The 25,380-nt window shown below is 47.0% G+C and overlaps 1 protein-coding gene across 5 annotated transcripts in view; it reads left to right on the forward strand.

The window, feature by feature from the left end:
• SLC35B3 (solute carrier family 35 member B3) overlaps positions 1-25,380 on the forward strand; it is a 114,546-nt gene that overhangs the window by 61,041 nt on the left and 28,125 nt on the right. For all 5 annotated transcript variants that reach the window (XM_073566929.1, XM_073566920.1, XM_073566948.1 and 2 more), the window contains exon 4: positions 15,203-15,357. In XM_073566929.1, the coding sequence (XP_073423030.1) occupies positions 15,203-15,357 (155 nt within the window). The remainder of the gene's footprint in view (positions 1-15,202; positions 15,358-25,380) is intronic.

Here is a 25,380-nt window from a genome sequence, read left to right on the forward strand (position 1 = left end):
GGAGTTTCCCGATTGGTTCCTCCCTACAAACGTCCGCTGGATACGTGGGACCTCAATCTGGTCCTGACAGCATTGCAAGCTCCACCCTTCGAACTTCTTAGAGGAGTTCCACTCTCCATTCTGTCTCAGAAAGTGGTTTTTCTAGTGGCGATCACCTCGTTACGCAGAGTGTGTCGAATTGTCAGCACTTTCCTGCAGACGGCCTTTCCTAGCCTTTCACCAGGACAAGGTGGTTCTCCGCACGGTACCATCCTTCCTTCCGAAGGTTGTGTCCAACTTTCACCTTAATGAAGAGATTTCACTGCCTTCCCTTTGCCCGGTTCCGGTTCATAGAGTGGAGAAGGCTCTGCATACGCTTGACCTCGTCAGAGCATTGAGGATTTACGTGTCCAGGACTGCACCTTTCCGGAAATCTGATTCCCTCTTCATTCTTCCGGAAGGTAGTCGCAAGGGGTTGCCGGCTTCCAAGGCTACCCTTGCCAGGTGGATCAAGTCCACCATACATGAGGCCTACCGACTTAACAGTTCCCCTCTTCCGGCCGGTATCACGGCACACTCTACACGGGCAGTAGGGGCCTCCTGGGCCATTCGGCATCAGGCTTCGGCACAACAAGTGTGCAAGGCGGCCACTTGGACTAGCCTACACACGTTTACGAAACACTACAGTGTTCATACCCAGTCCTCAGCGGATGCGAGCCTGGGTAAACTGGTTCTGCAGGCGGCAGTACCCCAAGTCTAGGGGACTGTCAGCACAATATTCGTCCACTGCCTCCCACCCAGGGACTGCTTTGGGACGTCCCAAGGTTCTGTGTCCCCCAATTAGGCGACAGAATAAAGGAGATTTTTGTGTACTCACCGTAAAATCTCTTTCTCTTAGCCTTTAATTGGGGGACACAGCTCCCACCCTGTTGCCCTTATGGGCTGTTGTTTCCTGTTGAGTTCTCATATTGTTCTTTGAGCTCGTACATAGTAGCCTTCTCACAGGCATGGTTATGTTATTTGGTTACGTTCCTCCTTATGCTTTTGGCACAAAACTGGAGAAGGCTGACGCCGTCCAGGGGTGTATACTGCAGAGGAGGAGCCAAAGTTAATCTTTTTCAGATTATGCATAGTGTCGCCTCCTAGTGGACAACAGCATAACACCCAAGGTTCTGTGTCCCCCAATTAAAGGCTAAGAGAAAGAGATTTTACGGTGAGTACACAAAAATCTCCTTTTTTTACCGCGAAAAAAACGCATCGCGGTAAACGCAGCATGCTCATTAATTTCGCGGATTTTTCCGCATTTCTGGCTAGTTCAATGCGTTTTGAAAACGCGCCGGAAAAAACACACATCAAAACCGCGACGACAAAAAAGGCGCAGTTTCTGGGAAGGGAGTCAGGTTTTTGAGCAGAAATTTTCTGCTACGTGTGCACTTAGCCTTAAAGGGAAGGTGCCATCCAAAAAAATTTTTTTCAGCAATTGAAAAAATGTAAAGCATTAATGTTTACATTTTCTTAAAAAATATCATTTGTTTTTAATTTTGCAAAATATGAAAAATAATTTTAAAAAGTTTGGCATTTCCACTTGTTAACACTAGGGGGAGCAGCTACTGAAATCTGGCACAAAAACCTATGACATCTAGGAACACAGTGAGCAGCCATTTTGATGGGGCCTGCAAAGTTACTGACTGTCTTTGCATGTAAAGTCTGGATCAGAACAGGTCATCAACCAGCAGAAATGTTTCCTGGATTTCTGTGGAGCAGACAAGCAGACGGTCCATCCATGTGTATAAAACACAGCACTCTATGTACAATCCCTGGCACCGAACAGGGTGCCCCCCATAGACCAGCACACTGCTCTCCTGAAATACTCTGTGCTGCTGTCACTCTGCTCCTTCCACCATATATCAGGCCCCTGTCGCCTCGCTTTCACACATCGCCAGGACAGGATCTGAGGCGAGGAATGGGTCTTCGGTCACCGAGGATGGCAGGCAGCAAGGATTCTGGGAGCAGGGTGACAGCAGCACAAAGTATTTCAGGAGAGCAGTGTGCTGGTCTATGGGGGGCACAGAGGGAGATATATGGTGGAGGAGCAGGGTGACAGCAGCACAGAGTATTTCAGGAGAGCAGTGTGCTGGTCTATGGGGGTCACAGAGGGAGATATATGGGGGAGGAGCAGGGTGACAGCACCACAGAGTATTTCAGGAGAGCAGTGTGCTGGTCTATGGGGGGTCACAGAGGGAGATATATGGGGGAGGAGCAGGGTGACAGCACCACAGAAATCCAGGAAACATTTCTGCTGATTGATGGCCTGTTCTGATCCAGACTTTACATGCAAAGACCCCATTCCCCTCCTCAGATCCTGTCCTGGCGATGTATGAAAGCGAGGCGACAGGCGCAGTCCGGGGTGACGCTGGGAAGCAGGCTGGGGGGAATGGAGCCATACAGTAACGATAAAAATGAGACCCCTCTCTTCAGCTGCCTCACTAGCCCTCCCCTGACTGCACCTATTACCCCTGACCCGTGTGCAGGTGCTCAGCCAGAACCACCCTAGAATGCTTTTAGCAGATAATACTGCCATAGTGTTCTCACATAATACCGCCATATACTTCACACAATACCACAATGTAGATCACACATAAAACCAGCAGGGTGACAGCAGCACAGAGTATTTCAGGAGAGCAGTATCACACGAGAGGATTAGATACACAGGTCTGCAGACAGTATCACATGGGATAGGATTAGATACACGGCTCAGCAGGCAGCATCACACAGGAGAGGATTAGATACACGGCTCAGCAGGCAGTATCACACAGGAGAGGATTAGATACAAGGCTCAGCAGTCAGTATCACACAGGAGAGGATTAGATACACGGCTCAGCAGGCAGTATCACACAGGGGAGAATTAGATACACGGCTCAGCAGGCAGTGTCACATGGGATAGGATTAGATACACGGCTCAGCAGTCAGTATCACGTGGGATAGGATTAGATACACGGCTCAGCAGTCAGTATCACACAGGAGAGGATTAGATACACTGCTCAGCAGTCAGTATCACACAGGATAGGATTAGATATACGGCTCAGCAGTCAGTATCACACAGGATAGGATTAGATACACGGCTCAGCAGTCAGTATCACACAGGAGAGGATTAGATACACGGCTCAGCAGGCAGCATCACACAGGAGAGGATTAGATACACGGCTCAGCAGGCAGTATCACACAGGATAGGATTAGATACACTGCTCAGCAGACAGTATCACAGGAGAGGATTAGATACACGGCTCAGCAGTCAGCATCACACAGGAGAGGATTAGATACACGGCTCAGCAGTCAGCATCACACAGGAGAGGATTAGATACACTGCTCAGCAGGCAGTATCACACCAGACAGTATTACAGATATGCCCACACTGGTGAAACTTCCAGCCCCCCCCCCAATTATACACTAGACTATGGGCTGTATATGTCACTGTCCTCCTCAGACAGCCATAAAAGCTGTCCTAAAAGGGAAGGTGTCAGATTACTGGAGATCACTGGAGCTGTGAGTGAGGAGGTGGAGACAGAGCAGGAGGACAGTGGAGCTGGAGCAGGAAGCACAGTGCAGAACGTGGAGCTCAGCAGATAGCACTGGGCTACAGTAAAATGGCGCCCAGCCACACCTACAGCAGTGAATGGTGCAGCCCACAGGGGCGTGCCCAGTTCTCTGCTAATGAGGCTGCATGGTGGGGTCGGGAGCCGACCGCAGTCTCCTATGTCCAGGGACGGCCATATTTGCAGACTGTATGAGTCCTCCACAGATCTGCAAATCAAGATGGCAGCGCCCAGTGGCTACATTAAAACATTATTACAAACAAACCATAAATCCTGGTTAGTACAACATTTGCTGAAACAACATGTTTTGTTACTTACTCTTTTTTTGCAAATTATATAAAATTGCGGCACCTTCCCTTTAAAGGGAGTGTTTACTTTTACATGTTTACACATATTTACATTAGGCATATTAAAGGGAACCTGTCACCTCGTTTTTCCGCTATAAGATGTGTCCTCTGCCTTTTGGGGCTTATCTACAGCATTCTATAATGCTCTAGATAAGCCCCCGGTCCGACCTTAAAAGAGGAAAAAAAACAGGTTTTATTATACTCACTCGGGGAGGTCCGGTCTGATGGGTGTTGCAGGTCCGAGTCCGGCGCCTCCCATCTTCATGCGATGTCGTCATCCTGCTTGCTTTGTGCCGCGCTCCTGCGCAGGCATGCTCGTCTGCCCTGTTGAGGGCAGATTAAAGTACTGCAGTGCGCAAGCGCTGGGCCTCTCTGACCTTTCCCTGCGCACTGCAGTACTTTGCTCTGCCCTCAACAGTGCAGATCAGTACGCCTGCGCAGGAGCGTGGCACGAAGCAAGCAGGATGACGACATTGCATGAAGATGGGAGGCGCCGAACCTGCGACAGCCATCGGACCGGTCCGCCACCCCCGAGTGAGTATAATGAAACTTGTTTTTCTTTTTGAGGTCAGACCGGGGGCTTATCTACAGCATTACAGAATGCTGTAGATAAGCTCCGAAAGGCAGTGGCCGCATCTTATAGCGGCAAAACGAGGTGACAGGTTCCCTTTAACCCCTTAGGCTGTGTGCACACAGTGCGGATTCTGCTGCAGATCCGCAGCGTTTCAGGCTCTGCGGGTCCGCAGCAGATTTAGCTGTGTTGTACAGTACCATTGTTTTCAATGGTAAACTGAAAAACGCTGTGCATGTGCTGCAGATTTTTCCGCGCGGATTTGCTGCGGGTTCAAATCCGCAGCATGTCAATTCTTTGTGCGGATTCCGCTGCGGTTTCACACCTCCATTGTAGAGGTGCTAAACCGCAGGGTAAACCGCAGGTCTTTTGACCTTTACATTTTTCCAAATCCGCGCGGAAAATCCGCAGGACCTAAAACTGCGTGTGCACATAGCCTTAGTGACCACCAATATGTCTTTTTACTGACCTATGTTATAATAGACTGCCATCCCACAACGGGTGACAATACTGTAGCTGTCGGCTGTACTCTATAGCTAACAACTTGTTGCATCAGTCACGATCAGTGTTGGTACGGACTGTGGTAGTTTAACCCCTTAAATGCTGCTGTTAATAAGACTACAGCATTTAGATGGTTAATAGTGCTTGGGGGCTCCCTCCTTAATGCCATCGGCACCCTGAGATCTTGATTGTGTGACTGATGTTTGTTACGGCAATTCATTGCCAAATAATGGCCTTAAAGTCTGCCGACTGCAGTGGCTTGTTCAGAAGTTATCAACATTTTGATGGTAAAATTAAATTTCTTCATTCCTGTTATGCTACTTTTCATTATTTCCTGAAAAGCACCCGATGAGTTTAACCCCTTAGTGACAGAGCCAGTTTGCAGCTTAGGCCTGTTTCACACTTATGTTTTTTGTGTCAGTAGTCATCCGCCAAAAAGGCGGAGAACGGATCCGTAGCCGTGGAAACACCAACGGGAGCCACCGGACCGTTGGTGCGCCGGGATCCGCCGACGAGGGAAAGTTAAAGGAACCGCGCTGAAATAAAAATACCGCCGATGTCGCGGGAAGAAGAGGGCGGGCTATCGCGGGAATGTCCGCGAAGAAGAGGGCGGGCTATCGCGGGAATGTCCCCGAAGAAGAGGGCGGGCTATCGCGGGAATGTCAGCGGCAAATGGTCATGATGAAGATGTCGGGTCACCGCAATGTCGGCAATCACGCGGTAAGGATCGGCAGTCACGCAGTGAGGAGAGAGAGAGAGTTTTGTTCAGCAGCCACACTGGATTTAGGGTTAAATCTGTAGCGAAAGGCAAAAATGCGGATCCGGTCACCAAAAAAACATTGCATTGTCCGTCCTGTGATGTCAGCGGATGCCAAAATTTTGGTGGATCCGCAGAAATACGGATGGGACGGACAACCATCAGTCAAAATCCGCCCATAATGCAAGTCAATGGGGAAAAAAACGGATCCGCCAAGAAAAATGGTGGATCCGTTTTTTTTGCAAAACGGCGGATTTTGACTGATGGTGAAAAACTGAAGTGTGAAACAGGCCTTAATGACCAGGCTAATTTTTACAATTCTGACCACTGTCACTTTATGAGGTTATAACTTTGGAACGCTTTAATGTATGCCGCTCATTCTGAGATTTTTTTCGTGACATATTGTACTTCATGTAAGTGGTAAAATTTCTTCGATATGTCTTGTGTTTATTTATGAAAAAAATGGAAATCTGGCAAAAATTTTGAAAATATTGCAATTTTAAAACTTTGAATTTTTAGGCCATATTGCGTTCGGAGAGCCCCTGATGTTCATAAACAGTGGAAACCCCCAACAAATGACCCCATTTTGGAAACTAGACCCCCCAAGGAACTTATCTAGATGTGTGGTGAGCACTTTGAACCTTCGAGTGCTTCACAGAGGTTTATAATGTAGAGCCGTGAAAATAAAAAATCTTTTTTTTCCACAAAAATGATCTTTTCGCTCCCAAATTTTTATATTTATAAGGGTAACAGGAGACATCATACCCCCACAGTACTTGTGCTATATGTTCTGAGTACGCTGATACCCCATATGTGGGGATAAACCACTGTTTGGGCGCACGGCAGAGCTCAGAAGGGAAGGAGTACCGTTTGACTTTTTCAATGCAGAATTGGCTGGAATTGAGATCGGACGCCATGTCGCTTTTGGAGAGCCCCTTATGTGCCTAAACAGTGAAAAACTCCCACAAGTGACACCATTTTGGAAACTAGACCCCTTAAGGAACTTATCTAGATGTGTGGTGAGCCATGAAAATTAAAAATCATTTTTTTTCTTCCTTAAAAATGATTTTTTAGCCCGCTATTTTTTATTTTCCTAAGGGTAACCGGAGAAATTGGACCCCTAAGGTTGTTGTGCAATTTGTCCTGATACCCCATATGTGGGGGGAACCACGGTTTGGGTGCATGGCAGAGCTCGGAAGGGAAGGAGCGCCATTTTGGAATGCAGACTTTGATGGAATGGTCTGCGGGCGTCATGTTGCGTTTGCAGAGCCACTGATGTGCCTAAACAGTATAAACCCCTGTGATACCTATGTGATATGTATGGTGTGTGCATGAATAAGATAGGTATTCAGATTCCAGATTAGGTGATCACGAGTCTTATTGTTCACTTTTTGCATTTAATTCAGCACAAGTTTAGAAGAGCTGAACTTGACCGATATATGACCTGTTAGGAACACGGTGGTTTCAGTGAAAAACAACCACAATGCGCCTGCGTAACACGAGCTGGCCACGAGCTCAAAGATTAACCACGCAGGCGCCAAGCATGAACGTGTTATATAAGCATTACTTGCAGAAAGTACTGCGCATGGTTGAACTGATATCTGATTATAAACAATATAAAACAAAGGGGACTTTCACTGGTAGGGAGGGACGTTTCCAGAAGGCTTTATGGACGCATAACTTCTGTGATGTTGTGTTAACTGGATGTTGCCTCTTTACCCGTCGAGTCCCCCGAGGGAGGAGTGATGCTACAATATCCGGTAAAAAACGAATTGATGCTTACTTTTCTCTATTTTATAGATGATGATGATGATGATCAATGTAATGCTAGACTAGTGCTGCTATAATTCATGTGCCTATAACACACATATCAAAGTGTTACCTAAGTCATTACTCGCTTAAATATTTTTTTTCTGTTATCTCATTATTAATAAAATATAAATTGTTTTACCGAAATAAAGACCTAACAGTCTTTTTGCCTAATTAGTATATTAGTGAGCGCTACGTAAGTAAGGGGCTTGCCCCTCTCAAAGTGAAAATTCGGTAAGACAACCCCTCACAAGTGACCCCATTTTGGAAACTAGACCCCTGAAGGAGCTTATCTAGCTATGTGGTGAGCACTTTGAACCCCCAAGTGCTTCACAGAAGTTTATAACGCAGAGCCGTGAAAATAAAGTCTTTTTTATTTCCACAAAAGTGAATTTTTAGCCCCAAATTTTTAGACCCCCAAAGTTGGTAAATAGTGGAAACCCCTCAATTCTTGCTCCAACCCTACCCCCAACACACCCCTAATCCTAATTCTAACCCTAACCCTAATGGAAAAATGAAAAAAAAAAAAATGTTCTTTATTTCACTATGTTGGCCTAACTAAGGCTGGTTTCACATTAGCGCTTTTTAAGCGCACGCACGGCCGGGGGTAGCACCGCCCCCGAGCCGGCTCTCTGCCCGGCGTGCCCGCCCTTTGCTTGTAGCGCCGCCTCCTAGCGCACAGCGGCGCCTGCGATCGGCGCACCCTATCTTTAGCATAGGGTGCGCAGATCGTGCGCAGGCCGTGCGCTAGTTGCGCTGTGACCTGCGCTGCGCACTTTTGACGGTGCGCCGTGCGCGCCAAAATCCGAAAAGTTTGATTTTGGCGAGCACGGCGCACCGCCAAAAGTGCGCAGCGCAGGTCAAAGCGCAACTAGCGCACGGCCTGCGCACGATCTGCGCACCCTATGCTAAAGATAGGGTGCGCCGATCGCAGGTGCCGCTGTGCGCTAGGAGGCGGCGCTACAAGCAAGGGGCGGGCACGCCGGGCAGAGAGCCGGCTCGGGGGCGGAGCTACCCCCGGCCGTGCGTGCGCTTAAAAAGCGCTAATGTGAAACCAGCCTAAGGGGGTGATAAATGGGGGGGGGGTTATTTACTATTTTTTTTATTTTGATCACTATGATAGCCGGTGGGACCCTGGACCACCGGGAGGGGACCCTCGAGCATGGAGAGGTACTGGGGGGGGGATCGGGGACCTTATTTCTCTTTTCTCTGATGTGCGATCACATCACGGAGAGGTACCGGGGGGGGATCGGGGACCTTATTTCTCTTTTCTCTGATGTGCGATCACATCAGAGGAAAGAGAAATTAAATGCAAAAACCCGTTTTTTTGTTTTTTTTTGCGGTCATAGAATCGTAGAGTTGGAAGGGACCTCCTGGGCCATCTGGTCCAACCCCCTGCTCAAAGCAGGATTCGCTAAATCATCCCAGTCAGATGTCTGTCCAGCCTCTGTTTGAAGACTTCCATTGAAGGAGAACTCACCACTTCTCGTGGCAGCCTGTTCCACTCATTGATCACTCTAACTGTCAAAAAGTTTTTTTCTAATATCTAATCTGTGTCTCCTCCCATTCAGTTTCATCCCATTGCTTCTAGTCTTTCCTTGTGCAAATGAGAATAAAGTTGATCTTTCAACAATGTGACAGCCCTTTAGATATTTGTAGACAGCTATTAAGTCTCCTCTCAGTCTTCTCTTTTGCAAACTAAACATTCCCAAATCCTGCAACCTTTCCTCATAAGACAGGGTTTGCAGACCGGTCACCATTCTGGTCGCTCTTTTCTGAACTTGCTCCAGTTTGTTGATGTCTTTTTTTAAAATGTGGTGCCCAAAACTGGACACAATATTCCAGATGAGGTCTGACCAAAGAGGAGTAGAGGGAAATAATGACTTCACGTGATCTAGACTGTATGCTTCTGTTAATACACCCTAGAATTGCATTTGCCTTTTTTGCTGCTGCATCACACTGTTGACTCATATTCAGTCTGTGATCTATTAGTATACCCAAGTCTTTTTCACATGTGCTGTCACTTAGCCCTATTCCTCCCATTCTATATATGCTTTTTTCATTTAATTCACGTGAATTCACGGCGCTGTGGTTTAAATGGCCTTAATTACTGCCGTTAAAAGGCGTATCGGCGGTCATTAAGAGGTTAATAAACTACCTGAAAGCAAATTTGAACTTGCTGAAGGGGTGCCGTTTTTAAAATGGTAACAAATATGAACCTAGCACTCAACTTAACCCCTTCCTGCCATCCGACGTACTATCCCGTCCACGGTACCAGGGCCCGTATGACCGGGGACGGGATAGTACGTCGGCGCGATCAGCGGCGCCCACGTGGTGAGCGCCGCTGATCGCGGCCGGGTGTCAGCTGATTATCACAGCTGACACCCGACACAATGTGTCAGGGGCGGTCACGGACCGCCCCCGACACGTTAACCCCTTGCACACCGCGATCAAACACGATCGCGGTGTACCGGGGGTTAAAGGGAAGCATCGGCAGGGAGGGGGCTCCCTCCGTGCTTCCCTGAGCCCCCCACGGCAGCGCAATGTGCAGCGCTGCTGCGGGGGACTCCCTTCCTCCAGGCCCCCGAATCCAAGATGGCGACGGGGGCCTGCGGAAGCTGGCTTCCTCAGTGCCTGCAAAGCGCAGGCATGAGGAAGCCTTCTGCAGTGCCTGTGTCAGATCGCTGATCTGTCACAGTGATCTGTGATGTGACAGATCAGCGATCTGTCACAGGACAGTGATGTCCCACCTGGGACTATTTAATAAAGTAAAAAAAAAATAAAAAAAGTGTAAAAATAATTAAAAAAAAAATCGCCAAATAAATTAGAAAAAAAAAAAAAATATTCCCCCAATAAATCCATTTTTTGGAAATAATAAAAAAAAAAACAATAAAAGTACACATATTAGGTATCGCCGCGTCCGTAACGACCCGCCCTATAAAACTGTCCCATTAGTTAACCCCTTTAGCGAAGCCCTTAAAAAATAAAAATAAAAAACGAAGCAAAAAATGATTTATCATACCGCCAAACAAAAAGTGTAATAACGCGCGATCAAAAAGACGCGTATAAATAGCCATGGTACCGCTGAAAACGTCATCTTGTCCCGCAAAAAACGAGCCGCCACACAGCATCATCAGCGAAAAAATAAAAAAGTTATAGCTCGCTGAATAAAGCGATGCAAAAATAATTATTTTTTATATAAAATAGTTTTCATTTCATAAAACCGACAAAAACATAAAAAACGACCTAAATGAGGTATCGCTGTAACCGTACTGACCCGAAGAATAAAACCGCTTTATCAATTTTACCGCACGCGGAACGGTGTAAACGCACCCCCCCAAAAGAAATTCATGAAACGCTGGTTTTTGTTCATTCTGCGTCCCAAAAATCGGAATAAAAAGCGATCAAAAAATTTCACGTGCCCGAAAATGGTACCAATAAAAACGTCAACTTGTCCCGCAAAAAATAAGACCTCACATGACTCGGTGGGTCAAAATACGGAAAAATTATAGCTCTCAATATGTGGTGATGCAAAAACTATTTTTACAATAAAAAGCGTCTTTTAGCGTGCGACAGCCGCCAAACATAAAAACCGCCATAAATAGTGAATCAAACCCCCCGTTATCACCCCCTTAGTTAGGGAAAAATAATAAAATTAAAAAAATGTATTTATTTCCATTTTTCCATTAGGGTTAGGGCTAGGGTTAGGGCTAGGGGTGTGTTGGGGTAGGGGTAGGGTTAGGGTTAGGGGCGTGTTGGGGTTCGGGTTGGAGTTAGAATTGGGGGTTTCCACTGTTTGGGCACATCAGGGGCTCTCCAAATGCAACATGGCGTCTGATCTCAATTCCAGCCAATTCTGAGTTGAAAAAGTCAAATGGTGCTCCTTCCCTTCCAAGCTCTGCTATGCGCCCAAACAGTGTTTTACCCCCACATGTAGGGTATCAGCCTACTCAGGACAAATTGCAAAACAATTTTTGGGGTCCAATTTCTCCTGTTACCCTTAGGAAAATAAAAAATTGGGGGCAAAAATATCATTTTTGTGGAAAAAAATGATTTATTTATTTTCACGTCCGAGTGTTATAAACTTCTGTGAAGCACTTGGGGGTTCAAAGTGCTCACCACACATCTAGATAAGTTCCGTGGGGGGTCTAGTGTCCAAAATGGGGTCACTTGTGGGGAGTTTCAATAGTTTAGGTACATCAGGGGCTCTCCAAACGCACATGACACCCGCAGACCATTCCATCAAAGTCTGCATTCCAAAACGTCACTGCTTCCCTTCCGAGCCCTGACGTGTGTCCATACAGTAGTTTTCTCCCACATATGGGGTGTCAGCGTACTCAGGACAAATTGGACAACAACTTTTGGGGTCCAATTTCTCATGTTACCCTTGGGAAAATGAAAAAATTGGGGACTAATTGATCATGTTTGTGGAAAAAATACGATTTTTTTATTTTCATGCCCTGGCATTATAAACTTCTGTGAAGCCCTTGGGGGTTCAAAGTGCTCACCTCACATCTAGATACGTTCCTTAGTGGGTCTAGTTTTCAAAATCGGGTCATTTGTGGGGGGTTTCCACTGTTTAGGTACATTAGGGGCTCTCCAAAGGCAACATGACACCCGCAGACCATTCCATCAAAGTCTGCATTCCAAAACGTCACTACTTCCCTTCCGAGCCCCGACGTGTGCCCATACAGTAGTTTTCTCCCACATATGTGGTATCAGCATACTCAGGACAAATTGGACAACAACTTTTGGGGTCCAATTTCTCCTGGTACCCTTGGGAAAATAAAAAAATGGTGACTAAAAGATCATGTTTGTGGAAAAAATACGAATTTTTTTTATTTTCACGCCCGGGCGTTGTAAACTTCTGTGAAGCACTGGGGGGGTCAAAGTGCTCACCACACATCTAGATAAGTTCCTTAGGGGGTCTAGTTTCCAAAATGGTGTCATTTGTGGGGGGGTTCCACTGTTTTGGTACATCAGGAGTTTTCCAAACGCGACATGGTGTCCGATCTCAATTCCAGCCCAAAACGTCAAATGGCGCTGCTTCCCTTCCGAGCTCTGCCATGCGCCCAAATAGTGGTTTACCCCCACATGTGGGGTATCAGCGTACTCAGGACAAATTGCACAATAACTTTTAGGGTCCTGTTACCCTTGGGAAAATAAAAATTGGGGTGAAAAGATCATTTTTGTGGAAAAAATATGATTTTTTAATTGTACCGCTGTACGTTATAAACTTCTGTAAAGCCCTTGTGGGTTCAAAGTTCTCACCACATATCTAGATAAGTTCCTTGGGGGGTCTAGTTGCCAAAATGGTGTCACTTTTAGGGGGTTTCCACTGTTTAGGTACATCAGGGACTCTCCAAACGTGACATGGCGTCCAATCTGAATTCCAGCCAATTTTGCATTGAAAAAGTCAAACGGCGCTCCTTCCATTCTGAGCTCTGCCATGCGCCGAAACAGTGGTTCCCCCCCACATATCAGGTATCTGCGTACTCAGGACAAATTGCACAATAACTTTTGCAGTTCAATTTCTCCTGTTACCCTTGGTAAAATAAAAAAAATTGAACCTGAAGTGTTTTTTTTATGAAAAAAAGTTAGATGTTCATTTTTTTTTAAATATTCAAAAAAATTCCTGTGACGCACCTAAAGGGTTAATAAACTTCTTGAATGTGGTTTTGAGCACCTTAAGGGGTGCAGTTTTTAGAATGGTGTCACTTTTGGGTATTTTCTATCATATAGACCCCTCAAAGTGGTTTCAAATGTGATGTGGTCCTAAAAATAAAATGGTGTTGTAAAACTGAGAAATCGCTGGTCAACTTTTAACCCTTATAACTTCCTAACAAAAAAAAATTTTGGTTCCAAAATTGTGCTGATGTAAAGTAAACATGTGGGAAATGTTAGTTATCAAGTTTTTTGTGTGCCGTATCTCTGTGATTTAAGGGCATAAAAATTCAAAGTTGGAAAATCGTGAAATTTTCGCCAAATTTCCGTTTTTCTCACAAATAAACGCAAGTTATTTGAATGAAATTTTACCACTAACATGAAGTACAATATGTCACGAGAAAACAATGTCAGAATCACCGGGATCCATGGAAGCGTTCCAGAGTTATGACCTCATAAAGGTACAGTGGTCAGAATTGTAAAAATTGGCCCGGTCATGAACGTGCAAACCACCCTTGGGGGTGAAGGGGTTAAAGGTATTTGTAAGGCGGTTTATTGTAGTACATGAAAAAAGACGTTTCTGTCAATGTGACCGTCTTCAGTTACTACAAGGGTAAATATAATTACAAAGCAAAACTTCATATAAAACAGAAAAAATAGCAAAGGAAACAAAAACAAAGGAAAACAGAAGTATATACAAACAATAGTCAAAATGGTCATACAAAAATAGGATAAATTGGTCGCAGATAACGCCAGGTATCCCACACTGCCCATATCACACCAAATAATTTAAAAAGAGCCATAGAAAATATATAGCAGCAATCCATAAGAATGTCAAGCATACCGTGTGGTATATAGATTGTGTAGAGCTTATAGACATCTTTTTTCGTGTACTACAATAAACCGCCTTACAAATACCTTTAAGTTGAGTGCTAGGTTCATATTTGTTGCTTTAACGGTTTAACAACATCTTGAGTTGTGCTCACGGTGTTCTTTCTATACGTTTTTAAAATGGTGTCACGTTTGGGGGTTTCCAATGTATAGGACCCCCCGAAGTCACTTCAAAACTTAATGGGTCCCTAAAAAAATAAGTTTTGTAAATTTCCTTAAAAAAATGAAAAATTACTGCCACATTTTTAAATCTTCTAAAATGCTATCAAAATAAAACAACATTTCACAAATGGTACTGATGTAAAGCAGACACGAAGGAAATGTTATTCATTAATGTTTTTGTGTGGTATGTCTATGTGGATAATTCAAAGTTAAATGGAAATTTTTGAGACATTTCTGATATTTTTAGAAATAAATGCAGAAAATATCAACACAAATTACCATTATCATAAAGTACAATGTGTCACAAAAAACTCTCAAAATCAATGCGTTAAAATTGGACATATTAGAGTATGCAGATGGCCAATGCCAGTGGTGTAAGATAGCAGCTTATAGCTTTTTTTTTTTCCATTTGGGGTTAAAAAAAAAAAAAAAAAAAACTTTCACACAGGGCCATATTTATTGTGGAAGTAGTGAATGGCCAGCTTAAGGCTATATTCACACATTGGTTTTTTTTGCTGCATTTTTGTTCTCTTTTGCATGTTGATAACGTTTAGTGGCCCAAAAAAGCCCGATTTAACTTCCTTAGGTTTTTACACTAAAAAAGTAGCAAAAACTGATACCTGCGAAATATACTGCATATTTGCGCTTGACCATTGTTTCCTATGGGTGAAAAAATGCTGAAAGAAGTGACATGCTGTAGTTTTCAAAAACATAGCAGTTTTCCAAATCGGCCAGGGAAAAAAAACTCTGCATGAGATTTCTGAAATATAGCCCTTGCTGGTACTGTAAAATGCAGCTTAAAATTGGCATAAAAAAACGCAATATGTGAACATAGCCTTAGTCTTGAAGAGGTGGGAGATAAAACCCACAGACATAAATTGATAAAATTGCTTTTAAGGATATTCACTATAATGTTTATCTTTTTCAGAATTCCTGCAAAAACCTACATGATCATAGCTTTCCTGACAGTGGGCACCATGGGCCTTTCAAACACTTCTCTGGGGTATCTGAATTATCCTACTCAGGTTATTTTTAAATGCTGTAAGCTGATCCCTGTCATGATTGGCGGTGTATTTATTCAAGGTAGGAATTTGTCTCTTTTTGTATGTACTAAATGTACTATCGGTTAGGGAGACCATATCTGTTGCATCCTTTTATTTTGCCAATAAAATATAGGATGTTTGTGTCACTTCTATTGGTTTGACCATTGAATAATAATACTCCTGATTATCAGAAAATGACTTCCAATTAACAATATGAATTGTGTTTTAATACAAATGCCTGTAAATAAGTCTAAATTGATCATTAACCCCTTTATGATCGGGCAATTTTTCTGTTTAAGCACTTTTGTGTTTTCTTCGCCTTCTTCCAGGCGGCTTAACTTTTCATTTTTCCATCAACATGGCTGTGTCGGAATTTGCAGATTAGTCTGCGGAATTTCTGCAGAAAACGCAGGTGTAAACGCGTGCGGATTTCCTGCGGAATTGATGCGGATTGTAATGCGTTTTTGGTTTGCGGATTTTTTAGGTTGTATTGGATTTGTCAATTTTCTCCCTTGTGCGGAGAGAGAGTGATTCATTTACCATAGACTAACATGGCCTGTTCACTACACTGCGGATTTGATGCAAATCCGCACGGAAAAACCCGCTGCGGATCCGCATCAAAATCCGCAACATGTGCACATAACCTAAGGGTTTGCTTTTATGCAGGACAAGTTGTAATTTTGAATGACATAATAAACTTTACCATACAATATACTGAAAAATTGGTAAAAAATTCCAAGTGCAGTGAAATAACCAAAAAAAATACAATCTTGCCACTGTTTAGTGTTTTGTTTTTAAATGTTCATGATATTGACTTTGTAATATGATTCTACAGGTCAGTGCAATTATAGCAATATCAAATGTGTAAAGTTGTTTTTTTAACCCCTTAACGACCAGGGGTATTTGTTTTTGCATTTTCATTTTTTTTGCTCCCCTTCTTCCCAGAGCCATTACTTTTATATTTTTTTTTTGGTCAAAATGGCCATGTGAGGGCTTGCGGGACGAGTTGTACTTTTGAACGACATCATTGGTTTTAACATACCATGTACTGGAAAACGGGAAAAAAAATTCAAGTGCGGTGTAATTGCAAAAAAAAAGTGCAGTCCCACAGTTTTTTTTTTTTTTTTTTTTTATCATGTCCATTAAATGCTAAAACTGACCTGCCATTATGATTATCCAAGTCATTGACTCCAAACATGTATAGGTTCTTTTTTAAGTAATGAAAAAAAATTCCACGTTTTGTTATAAAAAAGTGTCATTTTCCGATACCCGTAGCGTCTCCATTTTTCTTGATCTTGTGTTGGGTGAGGACTTATTTTTTTGCATGCCTAGCTGACGTTTTTAATGATACCATTTTGGTGGAGACACCATCTTTTGATTGGCCGTTATTGCATTTTAACGCAATGTTGCTGCGACCAAAAAAAGTAATTCTGGCGTTTTGACTTTTTTCTCTATCGGGTTAATTCTTTTTATATTGATAGATCGGGCAATTCTGAACGTGGCGATGCCAAATATTTGTATGGTTTTTGTGACGAACAGCCCACGGCCGTTCGTCCACTTACGGGCGACGACTAACGGGGGTCCCGCTGCCACCAAAACGCGACGGACAGCGGACCCTGTGTCACCACTATGTCACGATCCCACCACTGACACCGGTGTATCAGCGGACGGAGGGACGTGACACAATGCCGGCACACGGCTATCACAGGCGCAGTGGGGCTTATCTTAGTTATCCCACCACTGGCACCATGTGACAAAAATATCCAGCAAGCTAATCTCGCTCTACAATTTGCCGCAGGGGGAGTTTAATTTGGATGCCCCACCACTGCTATCAATCTTCCAAGTACTGCGGGGATTTGTGTATATCCCACTTTCTCAGTTCCACCTTGGAACTCGCAGCTCTCCGGCGCCCCCCTTACCCTCAGGTCAGTCAGGGAACTGCACCTAGGATAATTGGTCGCCGGACGGGCTGCCTGTTGTGAACCGGCAATTAGGCTTCTGCAGTAAGGGAATTATCAATGCTGTGGCCGCAGACCCTTATTCAGCAATATAAGACCCTTCTGTACTGCCAGCAAGCCGTAATAGCCGTACACAACGCGCTGCCACCAGTCACGGTTACTTAATTCACAGTGTTAAATTAAGAGGGTCCGTGGCAAACCCCTTGAATTAGTAGCGATTATCTATCAAAGGCGTATAGTTCGAGTCTTAGAGCATAGAGACAGATCTAAATAATTATTTCATTTATTTTCCGAAAGAGGACAGTGATTACAGATAAAAGTTGCTATAAAATTGAGACATAAAATATGTACAGTACAGGTATAAAATAAAAGTGGAGAAAACAAAGAGATTACACTCACAGTTCCATATTGTTCCTTAGGCAGACCATGCGGCTAAGGTGGGTGGAGGCGGAGCTGCACTTCTCCGCTCATCTGAGTTCTTGTCAGCACGGACTCTGCAGCTGTTCTGAGCTGGTTTGCCCAGGAAATGCCTTATAGACTTTCCTATGTGACATCACAGAGAGGTGCATTCTGGGTTGATCCCACCTCTCTTATCCAAGTTATGTTTTGGCTACAAAACTTAGATTAGCTATAACTTTATGGGAGAAGCTGGTATGGACTCATCAGTGGTATCATGTTTCCCAGCGTAATGAGCCCATCAAGAAAACATCAAACATCTATGCGATATGACCGTCCATTTGGGCGCAAATCCTATCTCATGTTCTGGACAGGGTAGAACTTCGAAACATACGCGGTCTCGAAGCTGGGACCGCTCAGGTTACAAAAATATGATTTTCATATCTCTAGGGTATTTGGTTCTTATGGTATAGTCTCTCATAGTTTTATTCGTTTCAAACAAAGAAGTTTTTCCCGCACTTTTTTTTCTCTTCTCTTTCAGCCGAGGCACATGAGAAGCCAAATGGGGTGACAGGAAATTGGTTTATGGCACTCGGGGGAAGGGAAGCTGCTGTAGTGTGCAATGTAACTGAGACACTGGCAGGCAGCTTCTCAAAGAAAATGGAGGGTTTGTTAGCACATTGCAACAGAAAACATATCTTGCAGACATTGTACATCACACCTCCCCCCTTAAGAGGGCGCTAAGGAGGCATTACCTCTCGGTAATCGGCCATGCGCACCTCAGCGGGTTCGCCCCGGCGGGACAACCCATCGGCATTGCCGTTTTCACTGCCCTTCCTGTGTTTTACAGTAAAATCGTACTGTTGAAGGGCAAGGCTCCAGCGGAGCAATCTTCCATTGGTTCCGGACACTGTGTGCAACCAGCTCAGAGGGTTGTGGTCGGTTACCACCGTGAAGGCGCGCCCATACAGGTAGGGCTGCAAACGCTGCAGTGCCCACACCATGGCCAGACACTCCTTCTCGATGGTCGAGTATGCCACTTCCCTCGGCAAAAGTTTCCGGCTCAGGTACAACACGGGGTGCTCTTGGTCCCCCGAGTCGACCTGGCTAAGCACAGCACCGAGGCCAAACTCGCTGGCGTCGGTCTGTACCAGAAACGGGCGACTGCTGTCGACTGCTCTCAACACTGGAGAGTTGCACAGGGCTGCTTTCAAAGCTTGGAAAGCCGCCTCACAGTCATCTGTCCAGTTGACTGTTTGGGGTAGCCTCTGCTTGGTGAGGTCAGTCAAGGGTTTGGCAAGGGCGCTATAGTCCTGTACGAACCGCCTATAGTACCCTGCAGTGCCCAAGAAGGACTTCACCTGTTTCTTGGTCCTGGGGGTGGGCCAGGACACGATTGCGTCCACTTTTCCTGGCTCCGGACTCATGGAACCCCCGCCTACCCGGTGCCCCAGGTAGTGGACCTTGCGCATGCCTATCTGGCACTTCCCCGGCTTGATGGTCAGGCCTGCCTGGTGAAGACGCTTGAGCACCTCCTGGAGGTGCTGAAGGTGTTCCTCCCAGGTGGAACTGAAGACGGCAATATCGTCTAAGTACGCCACCGCGTACTCCTCCAGTCCCCGAAGCAGGTGGTTGACCATCCGCTGGAAAGTGGCAGGGGCATTCTTCATGCCGAAGGGCATGACCGTGGACTCGTACAGTCCAAAGGGGGTGATAAAGGCGGATTTCTCCTGCGCCTCAGGGCTCAGGGGAATCTGCCAGTATCCCCGACTCAAATCCATGATGGATATGTAGTTGGCGTTTGTCAACCGCTCGAGCAGATCCTCGATGCGCGGCATTGGGTGGGCATCAGGGGTTGTGATGGCGTTGAGCCCCCTGTAGTCCACGCAGAACCGGGTGGTTCGATCCTTTTTAGGCACGAGGACTACAGGTGAAGCCCACGCACCTTTTGACCGTCGAATCACTCCCAGCCTTAACATCTCATCGACCTCTTGGCGCATGACTTGTTGCACCGTTTCAGAGATCCGATAAGGTGTTCGCCGTAATGGGGCATGATTCCCGGTGTCCATCTCATGAACCGCTAACTCCGTCCTCCCAGGACGGTTGGTGAACACGGGCCGGAAGAGTTCCAGGGTGGCCATCAACTGCAACCGCTGGGACACGGTGAGCGAACCACTTATCTCCATGTCCTCAATGGACCCATTGGCCTTGGCCTGGGCCAGCATGTCCAGGAGGGAATCTTCCTCCCCATCCTCTGGCAGATTGCAGACCGGTAGGACGCAAGCTTCACGTTCGTAGTGCGCCTTCAGCATGTTGACGTGAAAGGCCTTGCGCCTACCCCGAGCATGGTCAAGCGTGACCACGTAGGTGACCGGGTTGAGCTGTTGGTGGACGACGTACGGGCCTTCCCAGGCTGCCTGAAGCTTATCCGTTGGTACAGGGACCAACACCCACACCTTTTGACCCACCTGGTAGGTCCGCTCCCGGGCGTTCTGGTCGTACCAGCGCTTCTGGTCAGCCTGAGCCTGCGTCATGTTGTCATGCAACAACTGCGTCAAGGTCTGCATCTTGTCACGGAAGCGCATGACATAATCCACGATGGACACTTCTGTGGGGTTTGGCTCATCTTCCCAGGATTCTCTTATCAACCCAAGGGGTCCCCGGACTCGCCTGCCATACAGGAGCTCGAAGGGGGAGAACCCGGTCGAGGCCTGCGGAACTTCTCTGTAAGCGAACAGCAGGTGTGGGAGGTACCGCTCCCAGTCGCGCGCTTGGGTCTCAACCAGTATGCGGAGCATCTGTTTGAGGGTACCGTTGAAGCGTTCACACAAACCATTAGTCTGTGGGTGATACGGACTCGATACCAGGTGCGTCACCTGCATTTTCTCACAGAGAGCCTCCATTAGGCGAGACATGAATTGGGGCCCTTGATCGGTAAGCATCTCCCTGGGAAATCCTACTCTTGAAAAGATGGTCACCAGTGCGTCAGCCACCTTATCTGCCCTGGTTGAAGACAGAGCTACTGCCTCTGGGTACCGGGTAGCGTAGTCTACCACGGTGAGAATGTATCGCTTTCCGGAGCTGCTGGGGACGGACAGCGGTCCTACAATGTCCACCGCGATTCTCTGGAAAGGCTCCTCTATCACCGGCAAAGGAATAAGGGGAGCCTTAAGAGCAGGCCCCGCCTTACCCACTTTTTGACAGGTGGCGCAGGAGCGGCAGTAGTGTGTTACATCTGTCCCCATCTTGGGCCAATAGAAGTGTTGAGACAGCCGTGCCTTTGTTTTGCTGATCCCCAAGTGTCCAGCGAGTGGAATCTCATGGGCAATCCGCAACAACTCGGTTCTGAACTGATAGGGGACGACCAGCTGTCTTTCCCTCAACCACTCCTTTTTAGGATCTCCGGGTACTGTCTCCCGGTACAACCTTCCTCGTTCCCAGAACACCCTCTCCTTATCAGACTTGGAGGTGGGCGTCTCGGCGAGACCTCTCAATTTCTCCAGGCTAGCATCTGAGTGCAGAGCAGCCTGGAACTCCATGCTGGAGGCTGCCAGAAGTGACGTCAGGGTCCCCTCTTTACTGGGACCCTCTGGAACCGGCTCTGGGTTCACCTCTGGTTCAGTCTCTCCTGTAGCAGCAGAGGGTCCAGAAGACAGTGCGTTACCTGCGATCTGGGCACTCTGACTGCGTGTGACAGCTGCTATGTATGCTGTCTCCCTGGGGATTTCTTCAGACCCACCAGCTGGTGCTGCCCTGGGCTCTACCTCCCCATCCACCCCCAACACTTCAGGAGCGGTGCTACTTATGGGCCAGTTACCTTCCTCGGTGGCACTGGTCAGCTGCATGGCATTACCTTCCTCATGGTCCCCATGCACCTCCCCATTCTCTTGAGCACCGTTGCTTGCTCCTGCCAGGGGTTCCTCAGCCGTCTCACTCCGCAGAGTGACGGGGCTGAGCACCTCGGTACCTGTGGACACATCTACCGTTTCAAAGAAAGGGTTAACGGGTTCAGTCGGCACAGATACATCAACATCATCATTCCTAGGAAAAGAATGGTTATCAGTTTGCTTTGGTACATTCACATCAGCATCAGCATCATACCTTGGGAAAGAATGGTTGTTAGTTGCATCATTACTCATCAAGGCATTAACAGGTAACACATTCAGTTTCCCATCATCAACATCAGGGTTAACGTTACCCTTATTATCAGTTTGGGGAAGGGTGTCAGGGACATAGTATGCAACCATCCTCCCCAAGTCAGTCCCCAATAAAACATCAGTGGGCAAATTTTCAGACACTCCCACCTCCCTCAACCCGCTCCCGGCACCCCAGTCAAGAAAAACTCGTGCCACTGGCAAGGGACAACGGGTGCCTCCAATCCCGGTGACAGTCAGGGTTTTCCCCTCAACAAACTCTTCAGGGGCCGCCAGTCCAGGACGGATGAGGGTTCGTTCAGCCCCGGTGTCCTTGAGGCCTGTAGCAAGACGGGCCCCCACCTGAACAGGTTGAACGTTGTCGTCAGCCCTCCCAACCACACCTCCCACCAAAAGAACAGAGGCGTTGGGCCCGGGGGCCTTGGCTGGGGGGTTCTTCGGCCTATCCGGACAGGTGTAAGAGAAGTGACCAGGCCGCTTGCAGTGGTGACACAGGCGACTGTCAGTAGCCGGCCTGTTGTTGGCAACAGGGACAGGGCCTCCGGAGGGACGGCTAGCTGGGGCATTGGGGTTGGTTGCTGGCTTACCCCCTTTCCAGCTGGTGGCGACTGGCCTCCGCGTCTCGGGCTTCCGGTTGGCCTCGTGGTTGTCGGCGATCTGCGCCGCTTTGTCCGCGTTCGTTGGTTCGCGGTCCAGGATGAACTGTCGGACCTCAGCTGGGCAGAGATGCAAGAACTGGTCTTTGATCATCAGGTCCCTTAGCTGCTCAAAGGTTTCAACGGACAGTCCATGGATCCACTGGTCAAAGTGGGTCCTGAGTCCTTGCACCACATCACTGTAGCTATCGTGTGGGCCACGTTGGAGGTGCCGGAACTTCTTTCGGTATACCTCAGGTGTCAGACGGTATTTGGCGATCAGCGCCTGCTTTATGGCGTCATAGTCATCATCATGCGCTTGCGGAAGAGAAGCAAACGCCTCCAGAGCTTTGCCCTTTAGCCCTGGGGTCAAGTACCTGGCCCATTGGTCTTCGGGCAGTCGGTACTGTCTGCAGGCTTTCTCAAAGGCTCGCAGAAACGTGTCCAAGTCCCCATCCTTTTCCATCATGGGAAAATGCTCTGGCCGGGGTTTAGGAGTCTGGACGCTGCTGGGCTCACGGCTTCGGGCTGTGGGGGCATTCCACCCCCGCTGGAGCATCTCCAGCTCATGGGCCCTCTGAGCTTCCGCATGGCGCTCAGCTCTCTCAGCCTGGGCTTGACGCTCGACCCTCTCAGCCTCAGCTTGGCGCTCACGTTCGGCTTGGGCCTCCTGCCGATATTGCTGGATCAGCCTCACCCGCCCATCCCTGTCTTCGGCGGGGAGTTCGTCCAAGGCCATTTGCAGATAGGGGTCCACCCCGTTCTGGTTGAATGTGGGGCCAGCGCTCAGGAGTGGAGCCTCTGCTGCAGCCCCATGGCAACTTGGGCCAACTTCTGCGCTCGCTGGATTCTGGTCGTTGTCCAGCTGCACTAGAGCCGCGATCATTTGATCTTTGGTTCCGCCTGCGGCGTCTATGCCTCGGTACGTGCATAACCCAGCAAGGGTGTCCTTTTTCTGCTTCTGATACCACTCCACTGTCATCGCCACCATGGTTGCCAAATAAAAGATAGAAAAAGAAAAACGAAGAAACGGGAGGGGGATACTTGCAAGTACACACTAATGTCTCAGGACTAGTAACCACTGAGTCTGTTCTCCAAAACCTATGATGCAGGATTCCCGCAGGAACCGTGCAGGTCTTTAGTGAGAGGAATGATTGCTCAAGCCAAATCACTAATGCTCTAGGATTATCCCACCGCTGCCACCAATATGTGACGAACAGCCCACGGCCGTTCGTCCACTTACGGGCGACGACTAACGGGGGTCCCGCTGCCACCAAAACGCGACGGACAGCGGACCCTGTGTCACCACTATGTCACGATCCCACCACTGACACCGGTGTATCAGCGGACGGAGGGACGTGACACAATGCCGGCACACGGCTATCACAGGCGCAGTGGGGCTTATCTTAGTTATCCCACCACTGGCACCATGTGACAAAAATATCCAGCAAGCTAATCTCGCTCTACAATTTGCCGCAGGGGGAGTTTAATTTGGATGCCCCACCACTGCTATCAATCTTCCAAGTACTGCGGGGATTTGTGTATATCCCACTTTCTCAGTTCCACCTTGGAACTCGCAGCTCTCCGGCGCCCCCCTTACCCTCAGGTCAGTCAGGGAACTGCACCTAGGATAATTGGTCGCCGGACGGGCTGCCTGTTGTGAACCGGCAATTAGGCTTCTGCAGTAAGGGAATTATCAATGCTGTGGCCGCAGACCCTTATTCAGCAATATAAGACCCTTCTGTACTGCCAGCAAGCCGTAATAGCCGTACACAACGCGCTGCCACCAGTCACGGTTACTTAATTCACAGTGTTAAATTAAGAGGGTCCGTGGCAAACCCCTTGAATTAGTAGCGATTATCTATCAAAGGCGTATAGTTCGAGTCTTAGAGCATAGAGACAGATCTAAATAATTATTTCATTTATTTTCCGAAAGAGGACAGTGATTACAGATAAAAGTTGCTATAAAATTGAGACATAAAATATGTACAGTACAGGTATAAAATAAAAGTGGAGAAAACAAAGAGATTACACTCACAGTTCCATATTGTTCCTTAGGCAGACCATGCGGCTAAGGTGGGTGGAGGCGGAGCTGCACTTCTCCGCTCATCTGAGTTCTTGTCAGCACGGACTCTGCAGCTGTTCTGAGCTGGTTTGCCCAGGAAATGCCTTATAGACTTTCCTATGTGACATCACAGAGAGGTGCATTCTGGGTTGATCCCACCTCTCTTATCCAAGTTATGTTTTGGCTACAAAACTTAGATTAGCTATAACTTTATGGGAGAAGCTGGTATGGACTCATCAGTGGTATCATGTTTCCCAGCGTAATGAGCCCATCAAGAAAACATCAAACATCTATGCGATATGACCGTCCATTTGGGCGCAAATCCTATCTCATGTTCTGGACAGGGTAGAACTTCGAAACATACGCGGTCTCGAAGCTGGGACCGCTCAGGTTACAAAAATATGATTTTCATATCTCTAGGGTATTTGGTTCTTATGGTATAGTCTCTCATAGTTTTATTCGTTTCAAACAAAGAAGTTTTTCCCGCACTTTTTTTTCTCTTCTCTTTCAGCCGAGGCACATGAGAAGCCAAATGGGGTGACAGGAAATTGGTTTATGGCACTCGGGGGAAGGGAAGCTGCTGTAGTGTGCAATGTAACTGAGACACTGGCAGGCAGCTTCTCAAAGAAAATGGAGGGTTTGTTAGCACATTGCAACAGAAAACATATCTTGCAGACATTGTACATCACAGTTTTTTATTGTTTTATAGTAGAAAAAGACAGCAGGATGGCACTCACCGTTCTCTTGAAATGATTCACTTTATTTCATATTAATAAAGCATAGGCAATGGCACGGGAGAAATGCAAAAAGACGGACGACAGCCGTTTCATGCACAATGCACTTCAACAGGTCCCA

Source organism: Dendrobates tinctorius, unplaced genomic scaffold (genome assembly GCF_039654945.1).
Source record: "Dendrobates tinctorius isolate UK_male_01 unplaced genomic scaffold, ASM3965494v1 ptg000004l, whole genome shotgun sequence".
NCBI classification, from domain to species: Eukaryota; Metazoa; Chordata; class Amphibia; order Anura; family Dendrobatidae; genus Dendrobates; species Dendrobates tinctorius.